We start from the raw sequence: 27,100 nt of genomic DNA on the forward strand, positions 1-27,100 counted from the left end.
TGGTAAAAACAAAAATAAAATGGCTTGACAGGTCTGCGCTCTGAGTGCTTCTTGTTCTGCATGGACAGATAAGTTTAGGTTCTTCGACAACAATACTGGCTTACCCATATGTCTGAGGAATTGGCAAACAACAAAAAAACACACCGCGTTTGCTGTAAAGTACCAAACTGGAGATTGTTTATTGTTTTATTTGGATCCCCATTAGCTGCAGAAAAACCATGAAGGTGCACAGGTTTGGCATTTTCTTTTGTCGTGCCACATAAAAGCAATGAAATGCAAACAGTTTTGTTTATTTTAAATTACCTTTAAGAGTCAAATAGGTTTTAAACTATGATAATTTAGGTGGACAGGTGGTAAAAATGTTTTTTTTATTCATAAACATTGCAGACTCCTTCACTAGGCCAAAGCAACATCAAGGAATCTTTAACTGTAACACAGAGCCAAGTGTTTGATCATGAGGTGAAAGGTTGTGTATGCGTGCATCTAAATCTGTGTGGCAAATAAATTCTGCAGAGCGAGGTCTGTTATTTTGTAATGAAACTATGTAGAGCACTAGCTAAAGAAAAACTCATAAGTCACAGTCACTGACGTTACCACCTTCAACAGGAAGTGATGACTTCCGGCTGCAGCGTGATAGAACATCGAAATACATCGCACACACAGCTTCCCCATATCTCACACGCAGAGTGCACCAGTTCATGAGGCAGGTCTGATCATCAGATACTAACATCAGAATGTCAGGTCAAAGTCAGCAAACCAGCTCAGGAGGGAATCTACTACAAACACCTGAACAGGTAAATTTACATGAGCAAACTGATCTGTTTATCTGTTACTTACCATGTCGTTTACATTCCAATGTGGTGATAATAAAACTGATAGAGGCTTCACATAGCTCTTTATTGGTTAGTAAAACTTTACCTGGGTTTTTACATCTGTGTTTGTTCACACACACAAATTCACAGTTATGCTAGTTATTTTTAAAACCTAAAAAAGGTAAAACTAGACTAAGTGTTAAAAACTGCATCCAAAAGTTAAGTCGCTGTTTTCAAATGTCCATTTATCCAGTGACAATGATTCACGATGGATTTAGACATATTTTTAGATGAGATGATGACTCATGAAGCATATTTTTACCCCAGACAATACATTTTATTCTACCAGCTAACTTAGGGAAGAGGGCTTTTTTCAGATCTTGACTGAGCAGAGGGCCTCTCTGCAGAATATTAGGAAATTTATGCTTCATGCAAACCTGTTCAGATATTTGAGCGATGAGGTTGTAACACTAGTGTATTTGTCTAATTCCAGGGGATTTTTCTTGGTCAAATATTGAGTAGGTTGTTATCGCAGGGTCAGTTTCATTATCGGCAATTGAGGAAGTTCCTCAAAGACTGAGGCCTTATCAGAAATACAGAAAAATAAGTTGTTTTTCCTACTTTAAATGATGGTATGCTGTGTTTTTGTAATGTATGATCTAGTGTAGTGAATCTGATAGTAAGAGGCCCTTGAATTCTCACTTGTTTCTGTCTGAATTTGTAAAAAAAAAAAAAAAAAAAAAAAAAGAGAGAGAGAAAGAAAATTATTTGACTAAATTTGTTATTTCTCTGTATTTAAACAAATACTGTTGTCTTGTTTTATAGGAACCAGCTTTACCAAAACAACGACAGGTAAATCAGCTTCTGGCTGTTTCTTGACATTTCCAAGCAGCATTCTCTCTACATGTTATAAATATTTGTCTTAATGAGGCTAACTAATATTTTGGGAGGTTTTACACAAAAGTCTAACGGATATTCCTACACATAAGGATGGCGATACTGCAAATCTATCAGTCCAATACCAAGTAAATCCAGGGCAGGATATCGATATAGATACTTAATTACTGATCATTATTATAATCATGAAGACAATGTAAGAAAATATATAATAAAATTACTATTATTCCCTTTAACCAAACACAACTTTTTGAGAAAAATAAAGCCAACGGTGCAAATTAGCTAAACAGAAGCAAAACCTACTATTGGTTGGCTCTCATTCATTGTCTTTGGCTTTTTGTCCCCAAAGCTCTCTGCAAGGAAAATATCGATCTGATCATGCTGGTATTGAACGATATTGATACTAGCCTTGGTTTTGATACTATTCATACTTGTCCTATTATAAAGCTGTTGTTATGACACTGATATTATCAAAGTCTCAGTATAAATATGCTGTTTGGCAGGTACAATATTTATAATATTCTGTTTTAAAGTGCTTTATGAATAAAGCTGGTTTGGCTTGGCTAATATTCAGTGGTTACAGCTCAGTTAGGGTGACCAAGCGTTGCTCTTTTAGAGAGCTACAAAATGCATCTGGGCTGGAATTTCAAAATAATCCAGGATTTTGCTCCATTTCAGCCTCAAATTTTTTTGCGCAGGATTTGTGTTACATTTCATTCCCTACACTTGCTTATTATTGTTATCCATTCTGAGATAAAAATCAACATGAGGAAGCCGCAGCGCTGGCAGGCCAAACTTATCTGGTAATGACGTGGAATTATAAGACAACAGAAACACACCATTACAACTAACATAACACACCAACTTTGTGTTTAAGCAAAACTGCAATGAGAGTGTGCATGAATCTCCCTATTTATATAGTCTTGGATGGGCTTTGCACCCGTGGGGAATGCAAAGCTATTCAAACGTGAGAGTTTAAACTCCCTTATTTTCTCTGTAGTTATGCACAAACATTAAGATGAATTGAAGACAAGGTTCATGTTTTGGACTGATGGCTTTGACAGCCTGGGGATGAAGCTGTTCAGAAGTTCTAGATCCAGAGTCCAGTATCTAGTAAAGCAAGAAAATGCATAAATGTAAATGCAAATTCATGGATGGACTGCAGAAAAAAAAAAAAAAAAACATTTTCATCTTGGCGGTGATTTGCATGAATTGCATTTAATGCAAAAGCACAGGGTTGAAAGTTCACATCAGTTCTGCATACAGTCATGGGTCGCATTTTTTTTTTCTTTTTTTGTATTTGTGTGTTTATATATAGTTATTATTGATTCAATTAGGGACAACACTGAACTGAAAGACACTTGGTCAAATTGTATCTTCTCCACCAGACTGAAAGTGGACTTAAATCCACAGCTTATATTTTTTTCCACACATTTAGACATACATTTTATTCAAGTTTTGACCCAAGGAAACATAATGTTGTTTTATATAGGCCATATAAATTCAGAAAAAATATCAAAAGATCAGTGCGAAGTAAGTCTTTTCATCAAATGTGGACACATTTGTATTCATCTGATTATCAATGTAAGATCTTGGCAAATGTTGCCCTAACAAAGCTAAATATACAACCCCAATTCCAATGAAGCTGGGACGCTGTGTGAAATGTGAATGAAACAGAAAGCAATGACATTTTGTCATTTCATGGGAAATTTGCTCATTTTGACATTTGATGGCAGCAACACATGTCAAGAAGTTGTAATAGGGGCAAAGAAAGGCTGAAAAAGTAACTGGGAAAAACAACTGGAGGAGCATTTGACATCTAATTAAGTGGCAACAGGTCAATGACACGAACGGGTATAAGATGAGCATTTCAGAGAGGCAGAGTCTCTCAGAGGTTAATCAGTCTGAGACAAACTGCATAGTTTTGTTGTAGTCTCACTAAATATTAGTCTGGGTTGTTTTTTAGACCAAGCATTGCTCATTCTAATGAAAACTTTATATTAAACTTGCAACCCTACAGCATGGCTTAGAAAATAGAAGCCAGTGAATATATGCACTACTTCTATAGTTAATGGCTGCTACAAGTTAATGCAATATCTGTTTAATAATGACCCCTCTGTGTGTCTCTCTCCAGTATTCCCCTGTCCATCCACGTAAACTTGGGTTGACGAGGAAACTGAAGAGGGTGGGCAACGCTACTTGAGCTTCAAAGTGCCTCACATTTAGTCAAATCAATTTATGACATTAGCAGACTCATAAAGAAACTTTACTGTTTGTTTGCTAGGATTATAAAGAAGATGAAAATCCAGAAGAGAAAGCAAGGAGGCACAAGGAGTTGGAGGTACAATCATTAATTCGTTACACTTCATATGACACAGCATTTTTCTAAAAACTAACACTCTGTTTTCTGCTCACAGCTAAAACCTCTATATAAGGAGCTTCTGTACACCATCGCACATAAGATGGGTAAACCATCATCAGCTCAGGTCTTCACAGACAGCCAGCTTCATCAGTATATTCGGGTGGTAAGCATTTCAGTTTAGCACATAAAACCCCCCATAACTGCTTCTGTGTTGGCGTATGACTGATTACAGACATTTCTCACTAAGTTTTGTTCTATCCATTCTCTTGACCAGGCTTTCACTATGACAGAATCAGAGCACGACAGTCTGATGGAGAAAGTACAGAGCGCAGAGGTGAGAAAAGGAAGTCAACATATTTTTTCCAATGAATGCGCTGTTAGAGACCCTGATATCTATTTATAGATTTCGCATGAAGAATCTTAACTTTCCCCCCATATTTCCAGCAGCATAAATTGCATCACTAGCATGTTTGAGACTGTTTTATTTTGTCACAAATAATCTAACTAACTATCTGACCCAAACAGCACCCAGTGTACTGTCTGATGGCCACTGTAAAGGAAGCCAAAGGAATCCTGGGAAAAGATGTCAGTGGTGAGTTCTTGCTTCCTCAACATTGGTTATTCAGAGAAAAATTTGTGTCAGTCAGTTTGTGGTCTGGTTTCTGCATAACCTGGGGCCTAAATTAAATTAGTACAACTTTACACGATAAGCATACATAGTGTAAATATTTTTGGCACCTTTTAATCACTAAAAAATATTCTTTGTTAATTAAATTATTTTTTTTAAAGTGCATTTAACAGTTTGACCTTTATCAAATCAATATTTGGTGTGATCACCCTTTGCCTTTAACACTAGCGGGTCTCCTCTTGGTTGGTCTGCATATTAGACAACTTTCCATACCCACATAGCAGACGTTTTTGGCACTTATGGTTCAGTTATGACACTGGCAAGTATTGTGTGGGCCAGAAGTGGACCAAATGTCGGTTGCCAGCCTGGCTTGGATTTTGGCAAGTCTGCTGTGGGCAACATGTGGTCCAGGTGTCAGTTGTTGGCCTGGACGTGGATTACTACAATTATTTTTGTGGGCCAGAAGTGGTCCTAATACAGGAAGCCTGCCTTATAGTAATTTCCTTGTAGCAACATGTGGTGGTCATGTGGATGAGTTTTGGCAGCTTCACTTACATTGACCCCTCATTTCCACCGCGTGCCTGTGTGCCACGTTACGGCTGCACCGCGGCCTCCACTGCTATTTGTCGCTGTTTTAGTCAATGGTTTGGTTTCCACCAGGAGAGCCGCAGCGCATATCAGAAGCGTCCGAGAAGCGCCTTGTCGTGGCTCTCAGCTAAATTTACGGCGAGTCTATTTTTGAACGGAGCACACACCCAGAATGCATCAATTTCGCAGTTCAGATAGGGGCAGACAGGAAATCAGACACGAAAGCAGTGTAAAAGCTTCTAATCTTTTTCAAAATAAAAGCCCCCATGCAGATGTGTGCTGCTGAAATATGAAAACATTAAGTGTTTAACCAGTCGGAGGGTCTCAGTGACGACGAGATGTTTATCTCGGAAGTGGAGAATCACAAGATTCTCCACTTCTCCACTTCTCCTGTGATTTCATTATCTTGGCTCCGGCTAACCTGACTACACTCGCGGGCGCTCCACACCTGACACACTCCCGGTGTGAGTTGACGCGCCACGGAGGTCAGAACAGAACCGTGGAGCAGCCAGACCGCAGTACACACACACCCGGTGGAAATCAGGGTTTATTCAACGCTGTAAGTCAAGGCCAAATTTGGACCAAACAAAAATCCACATCAGGGCCACATTTGGGACATTTCTTGCTATCTGGGTAGTCTTCCTACCAACGTCTTCTTTCTACATGTAACACCTAATGAATTCATTGTTGGAATACCCCCAATTAACACCGGGTGTGTGTGCGCCGCGTTATGGCTGTGCCATGGCCTCCACAGCTATTAGCGGCCTTTTAGTCAATGGGTTCACACGGTGCCTAGGTGCATTGCAAAAGCGCCTTGTTGCAACTCTCCACTAAACATAGATGCCAAGTCTATTTTTGTCCAGAATACGTCAAACTCAGCAGTTCAGATAGGGGCAGACAGGAAATCAGACTCGAGAGCAGTGTAAAAGCTTCTGGTAATTTTCAAAATAATGCAGATTTGCGTTTGCTGAACCATGTAAACATTACATCATGTAAACATACGTCAACGAGACGTCTATCCTGGAAGTGAAGAATCACAAGCTTCTCCAGTTCTCCTGTGATTTTGGGGTGTTGCGGATCCAGCAGACTGCTCCCTGTTCTTTGTTTAACTGGCTCTTCATCATTTTGGTCTATAGGCTTGTTGTTTCCTCTCTTTCTGATTGAATTTAAAGAAAATTAGTTGTTGATGGTGCTGGTGAGGAAATCAAAATTTGTAAAATAATATTTAAAAAAAAAAAGATTGGATGGTTTGTCATGACGTCTGGTGACTTGTGGAAGAAACTTTCTTATCCTGGTCATCTGAGGATAAATCCTAATTAGTTCCCAATGATCCCTAGACTTTCCATATTCTACCAGTAGCTCAGTGCTCTCTGAGCAGATCCGCACATTTTTCTTCCAGTGGTTTTGATCCTTCCCCACAAGAAAAAATGGCAAAATCTGACTATAAGACATTATTTTTAAACCAGTTCCCAGACAGTAAAATCTAACTAAATCAGTGTTAAAATTTTAGCCATTAATGCTGAATCTACTGTACATTGATGTCTAACACTGAAATCAAATCACTATGATTGATGTTGAGCAAATTAATTTAACCACAACAGACATTTTTTTTAAAATAATAATTCAAAAATATAACTGGCATTTAAAAAGTGAGTCTGACCTGTATTTTGGTTGATTTAATATAGTGTCATTTTATGCTTGTAAAGCAGTATTAATTTATTTATCATCTCTCTAAGCTACAGCTCAAAAACAACAAGATACAAACAAACCAATAAATTATTAAGGTCTAAATTTAAAGAGATTAGAATAACAAAATACCACCAATACCACCACCACCAAACAACAGTGTTGTACGTACAGACCCAGTAACTTCAGCAAACAAACTATTGGAATAGTAGTGAATTAAGAGAAAGCTGTGTTGGCCTGCCAAAGGACTACAGATGAAAATTAATTTAATTTGCAAACTTCGGCGTTTTACATTTTAAATTAAAACTAAAATGTTGACTAATGTGCATGGTCCCTTTAAAATGAACTGAATGAAGAAATGGGTTGGTATATGTCAGACCTCTGACTGGGATATGTGCATGCTAGAGCTTCAATGTATTTAAAAGTAAACAAGATTTTAAAATTAATACTCCACCAAACAATGAGCCAATGGTGCGAGTGCAATACAGACGTAATATGGTCTTTTTTTCTTTCCTATCTTGAGGCGAGTGAAGTGAAAGCCATCAGAACTTACTGTAGGCCCTGAATAAATGTCTGATCTACAACCACATAGAAGGAATTATAATAATCAAAATAAGAAGTTGTGAATGCCCTGATTACCTTCTCCAAATGTTTAGGTGGAGGAGGGGAACATTTTTTTGCCTTAGTTCTCAGCTGCAAGAAGCTACAACTTCTTTTATTTATTTATTTTTTAAGTAACTTCGTACATTCTGCAGCACTTTGATGGTAGTTCTTCAGAAAATGATTCCCTTGTGTTTTCATTAGGTTTTAGTGACCCATACTGCCTGCTCACAATACTGGGAAATGAAGAGGAACACAAGACGCGACAAAACAGAAATAAACCAAGCAAATCTGTTGTAAAAGACGTCGTATCAAATGACAAAATCTACCAAACAGAGATAAAGAAGCAGACCCTGAACCCCATTTGGAACCAAACCTTCATAGTGTGAGTTGAAACTTGTTTTAAATTCAAACAAATATGATTGAAATGTGCATTACTCATCATTTTGCTTTCTTTTTAGAGAGTTTAGAGACATTGGTGCCAGCTTTCACCTTGAGATGTGGTGAGAAAACACAAAAATCTCCTTTCTGTCTGCTTTAGATAGATGTTTTTGTTCACTTCATTAAGTTTCTTGTCTTTTTCTGTTGCAGGGACAAAGACGAAGACGTGTCACTTACTCAGAAACTGGAGGAAATAAAAACCAACTTGAACAGTTTAAGAAGGTAATGTGCTCCTTGTGTTTAACACTGAGTAGTATAGACAAGCAAAGCTGTAAAATGCTTGTTTTTATCTATTTAGGATGATCAAAGAAGCCAAAAAGGAGAAAGGCACAGATGACTTTTTGGGAAACATTGTCTTAAAACTGCAGGTATTAAATGTTATTCTATAAATTGTTTCTGTTATTTGACTCTTTGCTGCCTGTCCAGTCTAATACCAAGCTGTGTCTGACACTATAGGATCTCCACTGCACTGAAGACCACTGGTATAATCTGGAGCCACGAACGGAAACGTACCCAGACCGCGGCCAATGCCATCTCAACCTTAAGTTCATCCACAAAGCTGTAAAAGAATAAGAATTCGTTCTAACACTCATTCTGTCACACTTCTGTCACATCAGTTTGATATTGGCATAACAATGCCAAAAGGAAGCTGGAGTTTATGTGGCGTTAGGGCTGAGCCACAGTTCTCTACAGAAGTCTTGAGTCATTTCTCCTTTCTTAATATATTACCACAAAAATAGGAAATACTTCCCCTGACTTATTTGAAACGTGCAAGTATAAATGGAAAAACAGCTTGTACATGTCTAATCAGTTTGAAATTCAATATTTGGTTTTTATCCAAACCACTTCTTTTAAATACCAGATACTGGAAGATAGAAGTTAATATTCGTCTAATGGTGGAATCAAACTTTGGTCTCCTGCATGGGAGACCGATGCTCTGCCAACTGACATATCCAGCTGTTATCAGATCAACTGAGAGTCTGGATGTATCTCTCAGGTCCTGGATCAGGTCTATTCTTGGATATTTTTCTCCTATTTCTTGAGAACATAACATTTCCATCTTCTGCTGTGTATTGTTTTTTAGGCTTGACACGTCATCTTTTGTCCACCAGTTGCTGAGTTTCCTAAAAGACATTTTAAGAAGACACTGCAAATGTCTCAGCTAATAGCTGTTTTGAGGATCACCTTATTGGCACAAAAATGCTATTTTATGTCTGCCAAACTGGGTTATTTTTGTATTTTTCATATAAATAGGATCCAACAGGTTTCTGGTAAGATGGTTCTTAGCTAAGGTGTCAGATGATAATGGGATGATGATCTTGTGAAGGAGATCATGATCTGTATGACCTGTAATGTTTTGATACAACAACGGTCCATCCCTTAAATTAGGAGCCTTTAGTACATGCTTAATTATAGGTCAGTGTTCAGTGATTTCTCAAACACATTCTTCTGAAAATGCTCAGGCATAAAATAAATGAAAAAGCAGCCAATGTCCAAAGATAAATGAAAGCTTTGGAAGCAAAATATAAAGTAATAAGGGCTGGCTCGAGGCTGAATGTTCAAGTATAGGTTGCATATTTGTTGTAGGGCATTGAGTGTGTGATGACTGTACATGTTTTAGTTAGTAACTGTAATCAGGATCATGTATGTGTCATGTGACCAACAGAGAGACGAGACTCTGAGTGCCGGCCGCAATGCTTACATCAACTATTGTGGGATTCTGCAGCAGTTTGTCCAGGCTTACATCTCCAAGCAGCAGGTGAAAAACACGTCCTATCAGTTCTCTTTAAATAACTTACATGTTGTTCCTTTTTTTAACCCCCAGTGCTGTTGTGTCTCTCAGAGTACTGCTCCGTGGAAAGGGGCCTTGTGTGGCGAGGCTCAGATTCTGCTTGAACTCTATGCTACACAGAATGACCTCTCACCTTTTTTGCAAGACCTGGCGTAAGAACCTTGTTTGGATTTTGCTAACTACAGCACTTAATCCGGAAATGTACTCTACAGTATTTGGCGTGATGTAGTACATTTTAAGCAGCTTCATAATTTATTGTGTTTTTTTCAACCATACTGCAGAGCTGTGTGTTTCCACTGTAATGCGTGAGTCAAGTTTCACATCTGTCTTGTGTAAGTGTGAATGTGTTTTCCCCTGTCAGGAAATGGGTGGCGTACAGTAAGCTCTACCAGACTTTAGAGGTGGACTCATCTGTGCTGTTCCAGCAGCTCACCAGCATAGAGTACCACTGGCACCAGCAGGAACTCCCCTACCAACAGGTATAACTAAACAGGACTTGGTATCTGGTTTTGTTTTATTCTCGATTTTTGTCTATTGGTTTTTAGTTTGACATCTTTTATATCTATCAGCTTTATACCCTTCTTAATTTTAAAATAATTCTCCTGTTTTTTTATGTCTGTTAACTTCTCCCTTCCTCACTGGCTTGTTTGCATCACACCTGGTACCAGCTGATAGCATCACCTGGTGTTTATTTAAAATTACAACCCCATCTTTAAAAAAGTTGGGATGCTGTGTAGAATGCAAATAAAAACTGAATGCAATAATTAGCTAATCTTTTCAAGCCATATTTTATTCCCAGTTAAATATAAACAACATATCTGATGTTGAAACTGAGGCATTTTACAATTTTTTGGAAAATATGAGCTCATTTTAAATCTGATGGCAGCAACACATCTGAAAACGTTGGATCAGGAGCAACATAAGGCTGGAAAACTAATTGCCACTACTCAAAAACAACTGGAGAAGCACTGGACAACAAAGTATGTTAAGTGCCAACAAGTCAGTAACATGACTGAGTATAAAAGGGTTATTTCATAGAGACAGAGTCAGATGTAAACATTGGACAGAGATTCACCAATCTAAGATAAACTGCTTCTTGACATTCTTTGACAGTTTCAGAAAAATGTTCCTCAACTTAAAATTGTGACGACTTTGAAGATCCCACCATCTACAGTGTTTAAAATCATCAAAAGATTCAGAGAATTAGGAGGAATCTCTGTGCGCATGGGAAAAGGCCGAAGGTCTAAACTGGATACTGGTGATCTTGGAGCCCTCAAGCAGCACTGCATTAAAACAAGACAGGATTTTAAATCAAATGGAAATCACTGCATGGACTCAGGAAGACTTCTAAAAACCACTGTCTGTTCACCTTGAAATCCACAAATGCAGGTTAAAGCTCTATCATGCAAAGAAGAAGCCGTAGGTGAACAGGATCCAGAAACACTGCTGTCTTCTCTGGACCAAAGTGTTCTGAGGCAAAGTGGAAACCTGTTCTGTGGTCAGACTGATGAAAATGTTAAATTCTTCCTGGAAAGCATCGACGCCGTATCCTGCAGACTAAAGAGGAGAGGGAGTACCCAGCTGGATTCTTGTCTCTTTCAGGGAAGACCTTGCAGATTTCAGCAAGAAAATGCTGAACCACATCCTGTATCCATCACAGCAGCATGGCTTCACAGGAGAAGAGTCCAGCTGCTGAACTGGCCTGCCTGCAGTCCAGACCTTTGACCAGTGCTAAACATCTGGAGTATCATGGAAGCAGAAATCCAGCAACCAAGGTCCAGGACTGTAGAGCAGCTAGAATCCTGCATTAGACCAGAATGGGACAACATTCCTCTCCTAAAACTCCAGCAACTGGTCTCCTCACTTCCCAGACGTTTACAGACAGTTGTTATAAGAAGAAGGGATGTTACACCATGCTGAACATGACCCTGGAACTACTTTTTCCACCATGCTGAACATGACCCTGGAACTAGTTTTTCCACCATGCTGAACATCACCCTGGAACTAGTTTTTCCACCATGCTGATCATCACCCTGGAACTACTTTTTCCACCATGCTGAACATCGCCCTGGAACTACTTTTTCCACCATGCTGAACATCGCCCTGGAACTACCTTTTCCACCATGCTGAACATCGCCCTGGAACTACTTTTTCCACCATGCTGAACATGACCCTGGAACTACTTTTCCACCATGCTGAACATCGCCCTGGAACTACCTTTTCCACCATGCTGAACATCACCCTAGAACTACTTTTTCCACCATGCTGATCATCACCCTGGAACTACTTTTCCCACCATGCTGAACATCGCCCTGGAACTACTTTTTCCACCATGCTGATCATCGCCCTGGAACTACCTTTTCCACCATGCTGATCATCACCCTGGAACTACTTTTTCCATCATGCTGAACATCGCCCTGGAACTACTTTTAAAAGTTGTGTTGCTTCCATCAGATTCACAATGAACTAAAATTTTCTGTAAAATGGTAAAATGTCTCAGTTTCAACGTCTGACATGTTGTTTATGTTCTACTGGGTATAAAGTATGAATTATGACATTTGCAAATCACTGCATTCTGTTTTGATTTACATTTTACACAACAAACTAACTTTTTGAAATTTAGCTTGTATTTCTCCAGTGTATAGTGTAGTGTACCTTCTGGTTTTCTTAATTCTTTTCCTTCCTTGTCTAAACAGCCATTTTGTTCCCGTTTTTCTTCTTGTCCCTTTTGTTGTTTGGAGTCCAGTCAGGTTTAGTCTCTGCTCAGTTTGTATTTGAGTATCGGTTTCTTGCTTCCACAGTGTTCATGGTTTTGTTTTCTGTTAAGTTAAAGTTCATTAGCTTCTTCACTTTCCCATCCTTTACGTGTTGATTCCTCCTGGTAACTGCAACCTTCACACATGTCCATTTTTACCTTTTTTATATTTATAATCCACAATATTTCATGTAGTATTGTAGATATTGTAGTTTTTAACTCCTCCTGTGTAGATCCTTTGATCTTATTGTTCAATCCAACACCAAAAATTGTCAAATTAGCTCTGCCTCAGTTATCTGGAATATTAAAACCATGATTAAATATTTTTTTTTTCCTAGTGGTAATTTAAGTATTATGGCTATAAAAGCATTTTAATTTAGTAATATCTTTTGTTTAGTATTTTGACTTCCTTCATACACTTAAAATGGTCAAATTTTGAACCCAAGAATGTAATTCAGTGGGATTGTTGCCTTGAGGAAAAGGATCTGAGTACTTCATCCCCTGGCTGCTTATTGTAGAGTGTAACTTCATTTTACTGCAAACCTTTCTGTCTTCTACTCTCATTAAAAAGATCATTTTTCTAACATAAGATGAATGTTATGAGTTATATATTTTGGCATACTGCTGATGTCTCTAGGTTGCCAAATTTTACCAAGAACACAAATATTCAGAGTAAAGATTTCAGCACAGAGTTGAGAAAGGTGTTGCTTTCTGTTACTAGAAACAGGAACTTGGGGATTCTCTTCATGGTTTCCTGCAGTACGGACTGTGTCTGGTTGCCAAATACAGAGACATCTTCCCCCCAACTCCTAGTGCAACTCCAAAACTACAAACACTGCTCAGGTACCCGTAATTATAACAGTCTGAGTAGCTGGCAGAGCTGTGCCAATTTAGGACAAAGATTATCTGTAAATGTGTCTTTTTTTTCTTTCTCCAGGATCTTGGTCCAGATCTGTAAGACTCAAGCATTTCAGAAACTGAACCCAGCTCACTTTGAGCTTCATGATGGGGTCATCGATGCCATACAGGTCATTGATCATCCTCATGTGATTATCACCAGCAATATGTCTTGTATATCATCTTTAGTTATTCATAAAAGGATTTTTTTATATATATCAGACAGGTACAGAAGAATGGTTTACCATCAAAAAGGGTTTGCATCAGCCAATGACTAAGGTGAAGGTCAAACACATCATGAAATGCTAAATACAGTATTTGGAAATTCAGCTCACATAATTGTTTTTTTTTATTTATTTTTTTTTTTTTGCACTATTTCCAATGTCATTCCCACCCTCTGCTGACACACAGAACCTGGCAGAGATTGGCAGCGCCCTCTCTAGTTTGATTGTGGAGGTGCAGGAAGACATAAAACACAACAAGGATGTCTGGAACAGAGTGTTTGTCAAGTACTGTCACACATTTGATGCACAAGTAGACCTCATCTCTCTTAGAAACATAACTTGTCTAACAAAGGAAATGCTTTAAAAAGTCTTTAACTATTGTTAATGTTAGTTATACTTCTGCTTGTTGTGGGTTTCAGTTCTTGGAGACCAGATAAAGGGAAATTAATTCTTTCCTTATTATTTTTATTGCTCTAAAATTGCATTCTTTTCTCATTACAATAGTGCTGTGCAAGTTGATGCGTTCACTGTTGTCTATCAGAGGTTTGACTCTCTGGTAAGTGGCAAATGAAATAGTTCAAGTCCGATCAGTCTGTTTTCTCCTGAAAACAAAAAATCCTTCTCCTCTTACAACATTTCTAATCCTCTCTTCTCCTCCATAGCTTGCAAAGGAAGTGAGGGACACCTTATCAGTAATGGACGGTCAAATGGAGCAGAATTTGGCCAAAAGCTTGTTCCCTGTTTATCTGAGCTTGAAGACCATCCACAAAGACAAGGCTTTCTTACAGCGGAGGTCAGAACTCATCCCACACATACAGTAATAACACTAGAAGGGGATCTGCCAGGCTTTTTTCTTTATGTTGCAGAATGAGCTCAAGTAATGCCTCACTGACCTGGTCCTTCTAACCATTTACCTTCTGATCAAACATATCAAAGTCCACCTGCTTTAAGTAAAGTATTTGCCCTGATATAACTTAAATTCCACTTTATTCATGTTTACCATAAACAGCCCTAAGCCAAAACAGAAAACAGGCTGATGGCAAGGCAAAAAAACAGCTAAATCAAGCAGAAGACGGTCTCATGGGGTTAAGAAGATGACTGGTGGCAGGGGAATCTCACAGGCAGATGAGGTAGGGTCTGAAGATTGGGAAATAGGACAAGCTGCTATCAGGGAAGGACAACTATGGTCCTCGATGACTGCTGTCCTGCAGGTTTTAGACGTTTCCCCACTTTAACACACCTGATTCAAACAAAATCACCCTGAGTAACTGGAGAAGTGACTTGGGATAAGGAGAGGCACCAATTTAATAACAATCCTTGCAGCAGCTGACTTAGAGCTGGAACATTGGTCTGTTATAAACAGCTAAACGGCTTCTTGTTTTAGCTTTCCATGGCCACAAGGGGGGAGTGCCAAAAATATGGAACAGCTAGAAATGTAGGTTCCTCTTAGTTTTGGTTCTCCTGTTGATGGTTTTGGCTCACTTTATGTAATATTTTAACTCTCACATACATATTGGTTTGCGTAGCTTTTAGCACCTACAGACTGAAGGACTAAGGGCAATTATTCAATGCCAATGAGCAGCAATGTGCAGTCTCCCCAAAGGCTAACACAGCAAGAACACAATATGCTTATTCAATGCTGATTGAGTGAAGGTTAACTCAAGCCAGAAAAGCCTGAGTCTAGCTGGTAACAGCTGATTTCATAACAAACAGGATAAAGAACCAGACATGTTGTCCTCATGAGTCCAAATCATCACCTGTAACAATGGTGTAGTTTCGGTTTTATAATATGTACTTTCTCCACATAACCTAGTGCTCTCTTTCCAATGTCAGAGCAAAAACAATCAACAGGAAAAACAAAACCAGGGAGAACCTCCAGTTAAAGTTGTTTCATATTTAGAGCATTGCCCCCTTGTGGCAATGAAAAGCTAAACAGGAGGTCATGCATTTGTGGAAGCTGTTTAGAAACACTTTGCAGAGGTATGTTCCAGCCCTTATCCTGCTTGTTATGAAATGTAAGAATCAGCTGTAGATAGGCAATTACTCCTCAAAAACAGAAAAGACATGAGCCAACTACAGAAACATAAAGCTTTTTTGTCATTTTTTTCTGAAGCTGGAGAGCCACAGAAATGCTTTCTGTAGACTGGAAATAATTCACAAACTATGAACTACCAACTGCAAGAAAGGTTGAAAGTAAAAGATGAACAACTAGCAATGAAATCCTCATCTAAATCTAACTGAAAACCTCAGAAAGGAGTTGCAGTCCACCATTACACAAAAGACTTCTGCAAACTTAAAACAGATCAGGCATACAGCAATAGAGGGCTGGGGGGTGGGGGCCAGAAACTAGATGCAGACTAGTACAGGAAGCTTCTAATCAGATATAACGCATAGAGGCTGTAGCTGGAGGTTCTGTAACCAAATATTACACAAGCTTCTTAATAACAGGTTTATGTGAAGGCACTGAGCTGGAGAAGGAAACAAAAAAACATGGTAGTCTCAAGTCATTCTAAAATTAAAAGTTAACCAGTAGTACCACCAACAGATTTACACATCCACAGTAGATCCAGCTCAGAGTAGTTATCAAGGAGAAGACGCTTTGTTTAGAAATTAAACTTAGACATCGCACCACTACGTAGCTGGCACATCTCGCTATCTGGCTTTTACTACAACCACCAGATAAGGATACGGTTGGCTGTGAAAACACGGAAGAGATTAGGGTTTACCAAATCAAACCGTCCTGAGTCAGACCCTTCGGTGGAAACTGGGCTTATTATGAGTTATAAAACGGGGCTGTAGTCACCATCCATTAAGCTGGATTTGTGACATCACAAAACAATCCATCTTGCCAGGATCCAAGATTGTGGCCAAAAAAAGTTCCTAAAGTTACCAGCCAATCAGAATTTCTACTAGCTAAATTCTTTGGGGGAAATAACCTAGAAGTAAAAGATGAATCAAAATAAAAGAAGAAAACAAAAACAAAACAGTCATCCTAACTCCTCATTTAACTAACACATAGTCCAATGTCTTCAGAGCTCCTATCAGATCTATGATCTTCAGAGCCCGTCTGTATCTGTGCCTCTCTGGATATTCTCTGTTCTCTCTCTTAGCTTTGTAAGCTCTGTATGAGTGGAAACTATCTGCAGGCCAGATCTCAATGGCTTTCACCTTCTCTTTTATTATCATTCTCCCCTACCTCCTTTCTTTTCTGGTAAGCCTTAGTTTTGTTTTTTATTCTTCCAGGCTTTGTTTAAATTTCCCTCCTCATTTAGCTGCACTTTATCCAGTCTGTAGCACGTAAATGACCCCACACAAGCTAAAGTAAGCAGCAAGTGGATGTAAGGTATGTGATGGAATAACCAGGACAATAACTGAAATGATTTCTTTCATTCATCACCTGCTGAGCTGGACAGTAAATTTTCATTTATACCCACCAACAAGAGTTTTAACCTGCCTTTGGTAGAGCTAATGTAGAGCCGTCCTAAGTAACCACCATCAAATACAGAAATCTACAGGAGAGTTTTTAGGTCTAATAAAAGCAGTGGTGCTGCTTGGTTCATCAGACTGAACGTTTCTAATGACATTTGTGGACAGATTCTTCACCCAAACACCTGATCCTTCATTTAGTCATGTTCTTGAAAGCGGTTACCTTTTTTCCAAACAGTTTATATGTTTGACTTCTCAGACAGGTCTATGAGACGAATCATCTTGTTAAATAGGTTTTTAAACTCTACACAAGCTGTATGGTCCTTCTCCTTTTTAAAATCCCTGATTTTCAAACATATTTTCAGGTTGTGATTCATAAGAACACAGGACAGTTTCTGATTTAGCTTTGGACCATCATATGAAAGATCTGTTACTTCTGGATCTTGTTTAGCTGTGCTTTTCTTTGTGCAGCAGCATTGCTCATGTTGGATGCCACACTGATCTGTACTCACTAACAGATTAAAGGCACCTTTATCCATGCCTAGATTTCCACTACAGAATTACATCAGGTCACGGGCTTTTGCACAAAAATGTATTCACTTTCTCTAATCTTTTAACCATATTATGTACTTTACATGATGTAATCTCCGAAATCTTTCATTTTGATGTCTTTCTTTCTGAAAAACCAAACCTCAATGAACCCAGAGAATGCAGTCAGGATTATGATACAAATTTTTTTTTTTTTTAATCTAAGGTGTGAATGATAACAGTAGAGGTAGGAATACAAAGCATAAAAAACCGAATTAGTGAAGTCTTGGAAAAACAGAGGCACACACAGAAGACCGAACACAGACTAAATAACACGATCAGGTGATCAGACAAGAACAAACATGTTGTCATACTTACACAGAAAATAACCTTTGAAATGAAACATTAAACAGAACCAAAGAGCATGATTATCCTACCTGAATATGTAAGCTGTGAAACATCAGGAAATTGTCTTTTAAAGGGGATTACTGCAGCTGACAAACTTTCATGAGGGCTTCAGAGAGGCGGTGCCTTACTGGCTCCACCAGGCGTTCAGCACCACTCAGGACCGGGTGGAGAGGGCCGTCCAGGTTGATCAGGTAACACGTTACTTTTATAATGGGCACGTTATCTATAAGTAGTGATATCATCGTCTGATTCAATCGCTGTTCTCCTCTCAGCTTCAGCCTCTGCAGAGTGGTGCAGTGCCCATTAAACACAGCTCCTCTGCAGTGGACCTGGTGGCGTGTATCCAGCCTATCTGCCAGCTGTGGGAGCAGCTGTCCTGGCCTGACCCTGAAGAGGCCTTCATGCTCATGGTCAAACTTACAGAGGTCTGCCATTAACACCTAATCAGATTAAAATTAATTTAGAAATACTTTATTGCCCTGCCAAGGTCCAGCAGTTTCCACTACCTTCTTTGTTTCTGTTTATTAGAGTCAGGAGTCCAAAACATACAGAAATGTTAAAACAAGAATCCTCCAAATTAAACCCATTTAATTTTTTATAAAAACTTCAGGACTAGCCTTAAACTCTTAGCTTCCTAAAATAAAAAAGACTGACTGACTTACATATCTAATCTATATTGTTGGTGAAGCTCAGCTTAATTAGCAAAGAGCTAGCCCTGAAAATAGACTGAAAATAAAAGTGGCAGTAAGACAAAACCTTGAGGTGCTCCTGTGTTCAAAATGATCTTTTCAGAGCAAACATGTTTAACTCGGACTCTCTGGGACAACCAGTTTAAAACCCTTTCATTTAGGACGCAGCCTTTTTAATAAGAATCCTAGTCCGTTTTCTCGGAGGTCCACTTAGTTTAAGGACTGTGAATGTGCAAATGAATGACTTCAATCAAAGAAACTGACTAGGTCTGCCAGCAAATGCGATTCTCAGTCCACTTCAAGTGGTCAAGTGGTCAAGCCAAATACAGGAAGCAGCCTACAAAGCAAAGTGCATTGTGGGTTCAGTGCATGGCATTAAGGGTAAACACAACCGAAACATTAATGCGTGTGGGACGATAGGCAGCTCTGGATGGGCGAAGTGACACGCTGTCAGACATGGAAGAACATGGTAAAAGTTCTCAGAGAAACATGATCAACCCACGTTTTACTCTGATGTGGTAGAAACAGAAGTTGTTCTGCATTAACCAACAGATGAACGAGTTTTCTTCTCTGTTGTGTGTCTTGTCTTGTCTTCAGTAATTCTTGGTGCAGCGCCGCCTCTGGTGGTGAGTGGAATACATTATTTTAAAGGCCTGATTTGTTTGACTAGTGCAGTGTGAACACAAACTCAAATATTATGAGTCTGTGGTGAGGGTGGTGTCAGAGAGGATGGTGCTTTCCAAGCTAAGAACCATACTGGACAATAGCTTGTTCAACAACAGACTCGCTGCAATGTGGAACGGCACAAGAAATCATTCCTTCCTGTGGCCATCAAACTCCATAACTCCACACTGAACCAGAAATCTGAGCCACAACCACTTGTAAATATTGTAAATACTGTAAATATTTATCTATTTGTTAATTTCCTTGTTGTATTATTTATATTTTATATTATAATTTGTTTGTCTAATTTTATTATGTTTGATTTAATTTATTTTTATTTAATTTCAGCACCTTATTCTAATTTCACTCAAACTCTTATTTGTCTGTTTTCTAAATCCATTTCTCCCACAATTGCTGCAATGCAGCAATTTCTTTCTGGGGTCTAATTCTGTCAAAAATCTGCATGGAACTAAGAGCTGAATTAAAATGGATAAATAAAATCCTAACATATGAATTAGACTTATTATTTTTAGTAGTGAGGTAAGTAGCACGGTGATTGGCTGTGGTTCATTTGTGCTAAATGTGTGTTTTCAGGATGTTTGTAAGATCGTGATGAGCTACTGCCAACTCCTGAAGAAGAGGGTCAGGTTGTTGTCTGAGAACTCCGACCACAGCAGTGCCATTAACATGGTAAATATACGATTCACAAAAAATCCTTAATACTGCAATTTATGCACAAGTCACAAGTCTTTTCTCCCTGTTGCAGTTGTGTGTGGTCGTGAACGACCTGGAGCACTTACGGTCAGTGCTGACCCGACTTCCCACTCAACTGAACTGGGCCGGACTCCGAGAACGGACTGAAAACGTCATAGGGGAAAGTCAGTTCCACAACACGCTGCCTTCACAGCTTCAGCAAGCCCAAAGCGTCCTCGGCCGAGAGATCCAAACAGCATTAGACACTCTTGGGAAAAAGGTGTGAAAGACAAAAAGATTGCTGCTTTCTATATAAGTCGATTTGTAATTTTTAAAATAAATTTCTGTCTCTGCAGTTAAACACAGACATTGAGACTCACGTCAGAAGCATGTCAACCAGGAGGAGGATTCCCTCCAAGTCCACAGAGGATGTAAGTGATCATCACTGCTGTTTTTTTTTAACACAGATACACTGAAATGCTTGCTTTACATCCATCCTCTTGTTTGTTGTCAGGCTGCTGCCCCTCTCATGCGCTACCTGGAGCAAGAGCTGCAGTACATGAATGAAAACTTGGTTCAAGAAAACTTCAACAGGTCTGAACTGAGTTTACTTGGCTCGAAATATATATTTTAATAAACTCCGCGTTTATTTCTGGTAAGTTTTTGGCTGAAAAATGACATTGGACCACTTATTTTCCTCTCCTCTAACCAGTCTTCTGACTCCTTTGTGGAATAACTCGGTAAAAATCCTCTACCAGGTGGCAAGTCAGCATCCGCAGCCAGAAGGGCTCATGGTGTTCTGCCAACGATTGCTGTATACGCTGCAGGTTGGTCCAAAACCATTTCACTCAACTACAACTGAAAACTTAGCACAAGCTCTCAACTGATGTTAACTTTGTTTTAAAGTCGTCCAAGAGTGAGACTCAAAAAGAAGACTTTTAACATCAGTAAATATTTGTAATAAAATCCCTGATGTATGAATTTTAGTGCCTGGAGCAGTGCTTTCACGCTGAGGGAAATGGACTTCCACTTGATACGCTCCACTCTGATGAGTACAAGGTAAGTGAGTGCTGATATCGCTGAGCTGAGGTGTTAAGTTCAGAACATCACAGAAAAGTTGGCCTGTTGTTTACAGACTCTGAAGGCTCATCTTACTCACAACTCCCTGAGCAGCCAGCAGCTTGTGGAGAAGTTCCTGGACAGCAAAATATGGGAGCAGGTGAGTTTGAAAGAAACAGTTCTCAAACTAAAAATAAACTTCTTACATGTGAAGTGAAATTAGTCTCATGATGGTTACTAATGTGTATCACATTATTTACTAATGAATGAAGCCATTTTGGGTTCTGGTAAATGTTTGAATCCACACACAAATATTAAACTATTTCATACATGCATACATCACAAACTGCACAAACTTTCCACGCTCAGCCGCACATATGTCATTATTTTCATGTCCAAAAAGGTTCCTGTGGACACAAAGTGTTAAATGCATGTGCATGCATGGCCTTATGCACATGGATAAGATTGTGTTTGGTCCCATTTCAGCCATAATGTGCATCTTTGTGTTTTTAAATACAAACTGAAAACAACTTTTCAGCCTGATTTTTTTAATTTATTTATTTTCTTTCTTAAACGATTTATGCTATTTTTTATTCACTATCTTTTATTCTGCTTCTATCAGCTAAGAACCTGTTATGTTTTATTGTTTTAATCTGATTTTATTTATCTTATTTATTTATTTAATTTATTCATTTACTTATCTGACTAATTCCTTGTACTCATTTTCAGTTTCGTTGTTTGGTTTTGATGTTTTTATTTGTGGGTCACTGGTTCTGAGATGGCTCTGATGGTTCTTTCTGATGGAAAGATGGGTCATCTGGACTTTAACTCAACTCAGCTTTATTAATAGAGCACTTTAATACAACGGCACATGAACAAAGTGCTGAACACAACATGGAAGCCAATAAGTACAGCAGGGCCAGACCATTTAAGGGTTTAAAAAACAAACTAAATCAAATTAAAGCTTTTTTTCCCTCCATAGTTCTTACAAAATGGGAAATAAACAGAATGGATCATAAACCTTGACCAAAACACATAAGTCTATTTTTATCTTTCTAGATTCTAAAAATGTTTATACACTCCCCGACCACTTTATTAAGTCCACTTAATACTGTCCATGTAACATGAACTGGAATTTTTTGGAGGCGTTGACATGTCGTGTCTTCTTGTACTTGCACATTTAGGCCCTGTTTACACCCATAAACACCATGACAACAACAACAATCACGGAGCTCCGTGTTCTGTTTATGCTGCTGCATCTTTTTATTTGTCTCTCAAAGCAAAACCTGCTTCTCCTGCAACATTTATGTCATCAGCAATGAGTATGTAGTGCACACATGGGCTGTAGTGTTGCAAAGTTCCACAGTCCACTACAAGCATGGATGCACGCTACGCGGTTTCCTGTACTATTTGCATTTTCTGTCTGCAGAAGTTGGTAGCTTTTATTCCGCTATTGTGAAAATGCAATTATCGAATATGCAAAGGAAATATTTTGGGTTTTACATGGAAATGTCACGTAAATAGGGTCTGAGTATTTCAGAAACTGCTGATCTACTGGTTTTTTCACACACAACCATCTCTAGGGTTTACAGAGAATGGTCTGAAGAAGAGAAAATATCCAGTGAGCAGCAGTTGTCTGGACCAGAATGTCTGGTTGATGTCAGAGATCAGAGGAGGATGGGCAGACTGGTTGGAGATGAGGCAACAGGAAACACTGGTTCAACCCAGTTATGGAGATCCTTGCATCAGATAAAAATCTGTATGCAAAATACAGCTTATAATGTGTGCATATGTGACGTCATAATAAAAGTGGTCAAACTGCTTGATTTACATGTGGATTCAAACACATTTGCACACATTAGCCAAAGCTAGTCATAAATAGTTTTCCTCATTTGCAATCATTTATTACATATTTGTAGCCATTATGAGACCAATTTTACTCCATACCTGCTGACCTTTATTCAGAGCCTGTTTGTGGTTTATTACTTCTCTACTGTTTGCATTACAGAAGGTATTCAGTGGAGAGAAATATGGTGCAGTCACCCTCCTTACATCCTACAGAAGATCCGACCAAAGACTTCGGGTTGAGGTTCTGAACGCTGTCAACCTCTTACCAATGGACTCTAACGGTAAGACCTTAAAAATAATCACTGCTGCAGCGATACTTAACAGAAAAACCCCAGTGCTATGAGAGTTTGTGACTTACTGCTTTGATGTTTGCCAGGTTTGAGTGATCCATTCGTACAGCTGTGTCTGGAGCCTAACCACATCTTTCCCGAGGTGGAGCCTCGCTGCACTCAGATCAAAAGCTGCGATCTCAATCCCCTTTTTGAAGAGACCTTTGACTTGTATGTTGTTGCTCTTCTGTTTGTTAACATTCTCAATTTTCATGTTTAGAAAATCAGGCTCTTCTGGTTCTACTCTTTATGCGTTTGAGGCTCCACAATGGTGGAAAGAGCAACTAAAGAAGACGACTCCCTCCTCCAGCACCACTATCCTGCAGGTTTTATGTTTCTCTGCTTCAAAACACCTGACTCAAATTAAATGGAGCCAACAGGTCTGACCTATTAATTTGAATCAGGTGTGTTGAAGCAGGGAAACATATCAAAACTACTAGACGGTGGCCCTTGAGGACTGGAACTGTCCATCCCTTTACTAAAGCCTACCATGACGGGAGAATTCATCTCCACCTCCAAGAGCATGTCTACAACACACTGAGATTGTGTTAGTTACCTGTTTTACTTTAGATTTAGGACTTAATTCTAATTGTAAAGATTAAAAAATGTACCTCGCCTCTAAGTTGCTCCAGATAAAAGTACCTCCTAAACAACTTCATGTCAACCCTCTGAGTAATGCTGTTGGCTTCATTTATCTGCTTTCTTCATCACAGCCTGGTTTCCCTGGATCAGTGCCAGGCTCATGGGGCGTGCCTAGTCATCACCGTTTTGGACCACGACACCTTGAGGACGGATGACTTTGAGGGCGAAGCCTTCTTGGCCCTTAAGGCCATACCAGGAGTTTCTGGAGCAAAACAGGAAGAAGAACTCAGCTCTCAGCCAGATGCCGTCCCTGCCCAAATACGCCTTCCTCTGATGCATCCTAAACCCAATGGTATGGCAGTCATTGGATTTAGAGCATTTTAGAGTAGCTCACAGCTTTGTGTTCAATCACATGACTTTGGGAGGCTCTTTAATCTCTGGTGAATGAACTGGTCGTCAGGCAAACCAAAATGGCTAATAATGTGCAAAAAAGATGCAAGAAGTTTTCTGTGTATTTTCAAAGTTTAGATGCGAGTTCAGACTAAAGATATCTTGAAAAGTTTGAGCTTTGTGATGAATTTGATCCTTATACATCATCCAAGAAAGATTCAAGCTTTAAATTTGAGAAACATCGATCAGTTCAGTTCCCTGATCTGGAATCTGGAATGATGGATGAAATCATGGAAAATCTTGAAAGTCTGTAACTGCTCGTTGTGTGGATGGGTGAAAACAGTTGGGATGAACACCCTTCTTGATGAATCCTGTTTTGTTTCTGGTCCTGTAAGTACACATTTTTGGTGTTTTTATAGCATTGTTGGTTAAGTGTGTTTGATGTAAACAAACCACAACCACCTGTTATATTGTGTTTTGACTGAAATCGGTGGTTCCCAACCTATTTTTCTTGAAGATTCCCCTGGGAGGTTATCAGGATAGATATGAACTACTCCACTACTTCACCAACCTCACTGCACCACACAATACATGGCTCAAAATCTATTGGTGTGGCCTAATAAGTAGCTTTATATGTGTGTATGTGTATATATTATATAATTTATTTTTTTACTTTTTTTTTTAACTTGGTGAGCAAAACATCCAAATTCTGATACTTACAGACACAAATAAGGATATGTCTGGGTGGACATGGCCTTAATTTTAATTAAGCAGCTCCCTTGTAGTCTTTGGCAATCTCCTTTGGGGGGCATTCAGGGACCCCAGGTTGAGGACCACTGGCCACGATTCTTTGTAGGAGCCCTGTCTTTATTGTCGTTATCATTGAGATTGCTAAAACATCCTGGTAAATGAAGCTAACACACATTAGCCACACTTGCTATGGTCTACAATAAACTAGGCCAGGGGTAGGGGAGTTTGGTCCAAGAAAGTCACAGTCCTGCAAGTTTTAGATGTTTTCCTGCTCTAACACACCTAATTCAAATTAAACTGATCCAACAGCTTATCAAGTGCTGCTCAGCTACTTATTCATTTGAATCAGATGTTTTCAAACAGGGAAACATCTCAAACGTGCAGCCCTGTGGCTCTGTAGGACCAAACTTGCCTAACCCTGAACTGAAACAGCCATTCTTGCTGGCAACTGCCACTGGTAGAAATGTTTCTTCTGATCACCAAGTCCAGACTTCTTGGGCCAGTGTCCTGCAGGTTTTAGATGTTTACCTGCTGCATCACACCTGGTTCAAATGAAATGGTTCTTTAACAGGCAGTCAAGTTCTGCCCAAATCTCTTAACAACCCACTATTTGAGCCAGGTGTGCTGGTGCAGAGAAACATTGAAAACCTGCAGGACACTGTCTCAAGACGACCAGAGTTGGTGACCCCTGAACTAGAAGCTTTGTGTTGTTAGCTAAGATGTTCAAAGCCTGATGATACTTAACGGTTGTTGTCTTTAGATTCAGGTCTAAAGTGGAAAATAGATGCTGTTTATGACTTGAGTTTGTTCTCCAACCATGTAAATGTGGACAAATTTTCATACACTTGATGTTTTTTGGCTTTTAACAATCAAAAACAAGACACCAGAGAAGTAGCCACTGCCTCCTTTTCTGTTTATTCTTTTTTTTTCTTTTTTTTTTACCAAATTTTAGAATGACATGAGCTCAGCTAAAACCAACTGAGCATTTTGGCTAATCCAAGATTTCCAGAAAAAACCTAACCATGTATTTTTGTATTTTTTTTAGAGGATAGCATCCTGAGGCTGCTGGAGTCCAGGAAAGGAGAGCGGGAGGCGCAGGCCTTCGTAAAGAAGCGACGACAGCGAGAGAAACAATCCCAGGAAGGCACTCAACCATAAACAACGCAGACACATTCCTTTTCCAAAAATATACAATTTGTTTTAATGATCAGTACCAAAAAACAAAGACAAAATGCACTCAGATGGAAACACTGGTTCTGCATGAGTTGCATGTGGACAGTATGCTGAGCATGACTTTACCAAAAGACCATCACAGTGAGCATCAACACTTTCACACCTGCATTTAAACATTTACAATTTCTTTACCTCCTGATGCTTTGTCTAATCAGTGCAAGAGATAAGAATTATATCACTTAGCTATGTGTATACATATATATAATATATATGGTATATATATTATATACATTTAAGTCATTGAAACGTAAGGAATACTACAAATGTAAAAATGTTGGCAGAGAAACCTGTCACACATTGCTTTTAAAAGTAGCAGAAGGGCCAATTTTAACAGTAAGAATAAAAAAAAGTATGGATTCTCAAAGATCTACACTCATTTGCCTCATTTGTGTTTTTTTCATCCTTACAGCGTATACATGAAAACCTGAGTGTTTTAAACAGAGGCCATCTGTTGTAAATCCAAACAAATGTTACTAATTCTTTCATATTTTTATAATATTTAAATGTCTTTTGTCTAAATCTATGAAAAATGATCTAAATGACAGAAAAATTCAAAATGATGAAAAGTGCTACCAGCACAGTGATGCGATGACCTCTTTTTGGCTGTAGCAATACAGGATCATAGTCTGGGTGGGACTGAATATGCCCTTTAAGTCTTTTCAGAGTGACCTGTTAAATGGCTCAACACCCTGAAAGTACATATAAAAATCATCCACTGATCAAGGCAGTTTTGAGATTTTGCTGACAAACAGAAATCAACACAATCACTTATGATCGCCACACCTCGTCTGTGACATTGGAAACACAGCGAAGAGGCACC

The 27,100-nt window shown here is 39.0% G+C and overlaps 1 protein-coding gene across 1 annotated transcript; it reads left to right on the forward strand.

Annotated features, from left to right (window-relative positions):
* The first annotated feature begins 660 nt into the window (after positions 1-660).
* unc13d (unc-13 homolog D (C. elegans)) lies at positions 661-26,230 on the forward strand. The gene is made up of 34 exons (XM_041974303.1): positions 661-794; positions 1,638-1,664; positions 3,844-3,894; positions 3,994-4,050; positions 4,127-4,234; positions 4,346-4,405; positions 4,597-4,663; positions 7,778-7,958; positions 8,035-8,076; positions 8,165-8,236; positions 8,313-8,382; positions 8,471-8,575; positions 9,681-9,773; positions 9,858-9,958; positions 10,168-10,285; positions 13,283-13,404; positions 13,499-13,589; positions 13,681-13,737; positions 13,870-13,967; positions 14,187-14,238; positions 14,345-14,475; positions 18,118-18,235; positions 18,317-18,469; positions 19,991-20,086; positions 20,163-20,369; positions 20,446-20,520; positions 20,604-20,683; positions 20,802-20,916; positions 21,077-21,148; positions 21,225-21,308; positions 23,157-23,277; positions 23,373-23,496; positions 24,039-24,259; positions 26,093-26,230. Exons 1-34 carry the CDS (start codon positions 735-737, stop codon positions 26,203-26,205), a joined length of 3,342 nt encoding a protein of 1,113 aa, XP_041830237.1. The 5' UTR covers positions 661-734; the 3' UTR covers positions 26,206-26,230.
* Positions 26,231-27,100: the final 870 nt, after the last annotated feature.

This window comes from Melanotaenia boesemani, chromosome 21 (genome assembly GCF_017639745.1).
Source record: "Melanotaenia boesemani isolate fMelBoe1 chromosome 21, fMelBoe1.pri, whole genome shotgun sequence".
NCBI classification, from domain to species: domain Eukaryota; kingdom Metazoa; phylum Chordata; class Actinopteri; order Atheriniformes; family Melanotaeniidae; genus Melanotaenia; species Melanotaenia boesemani.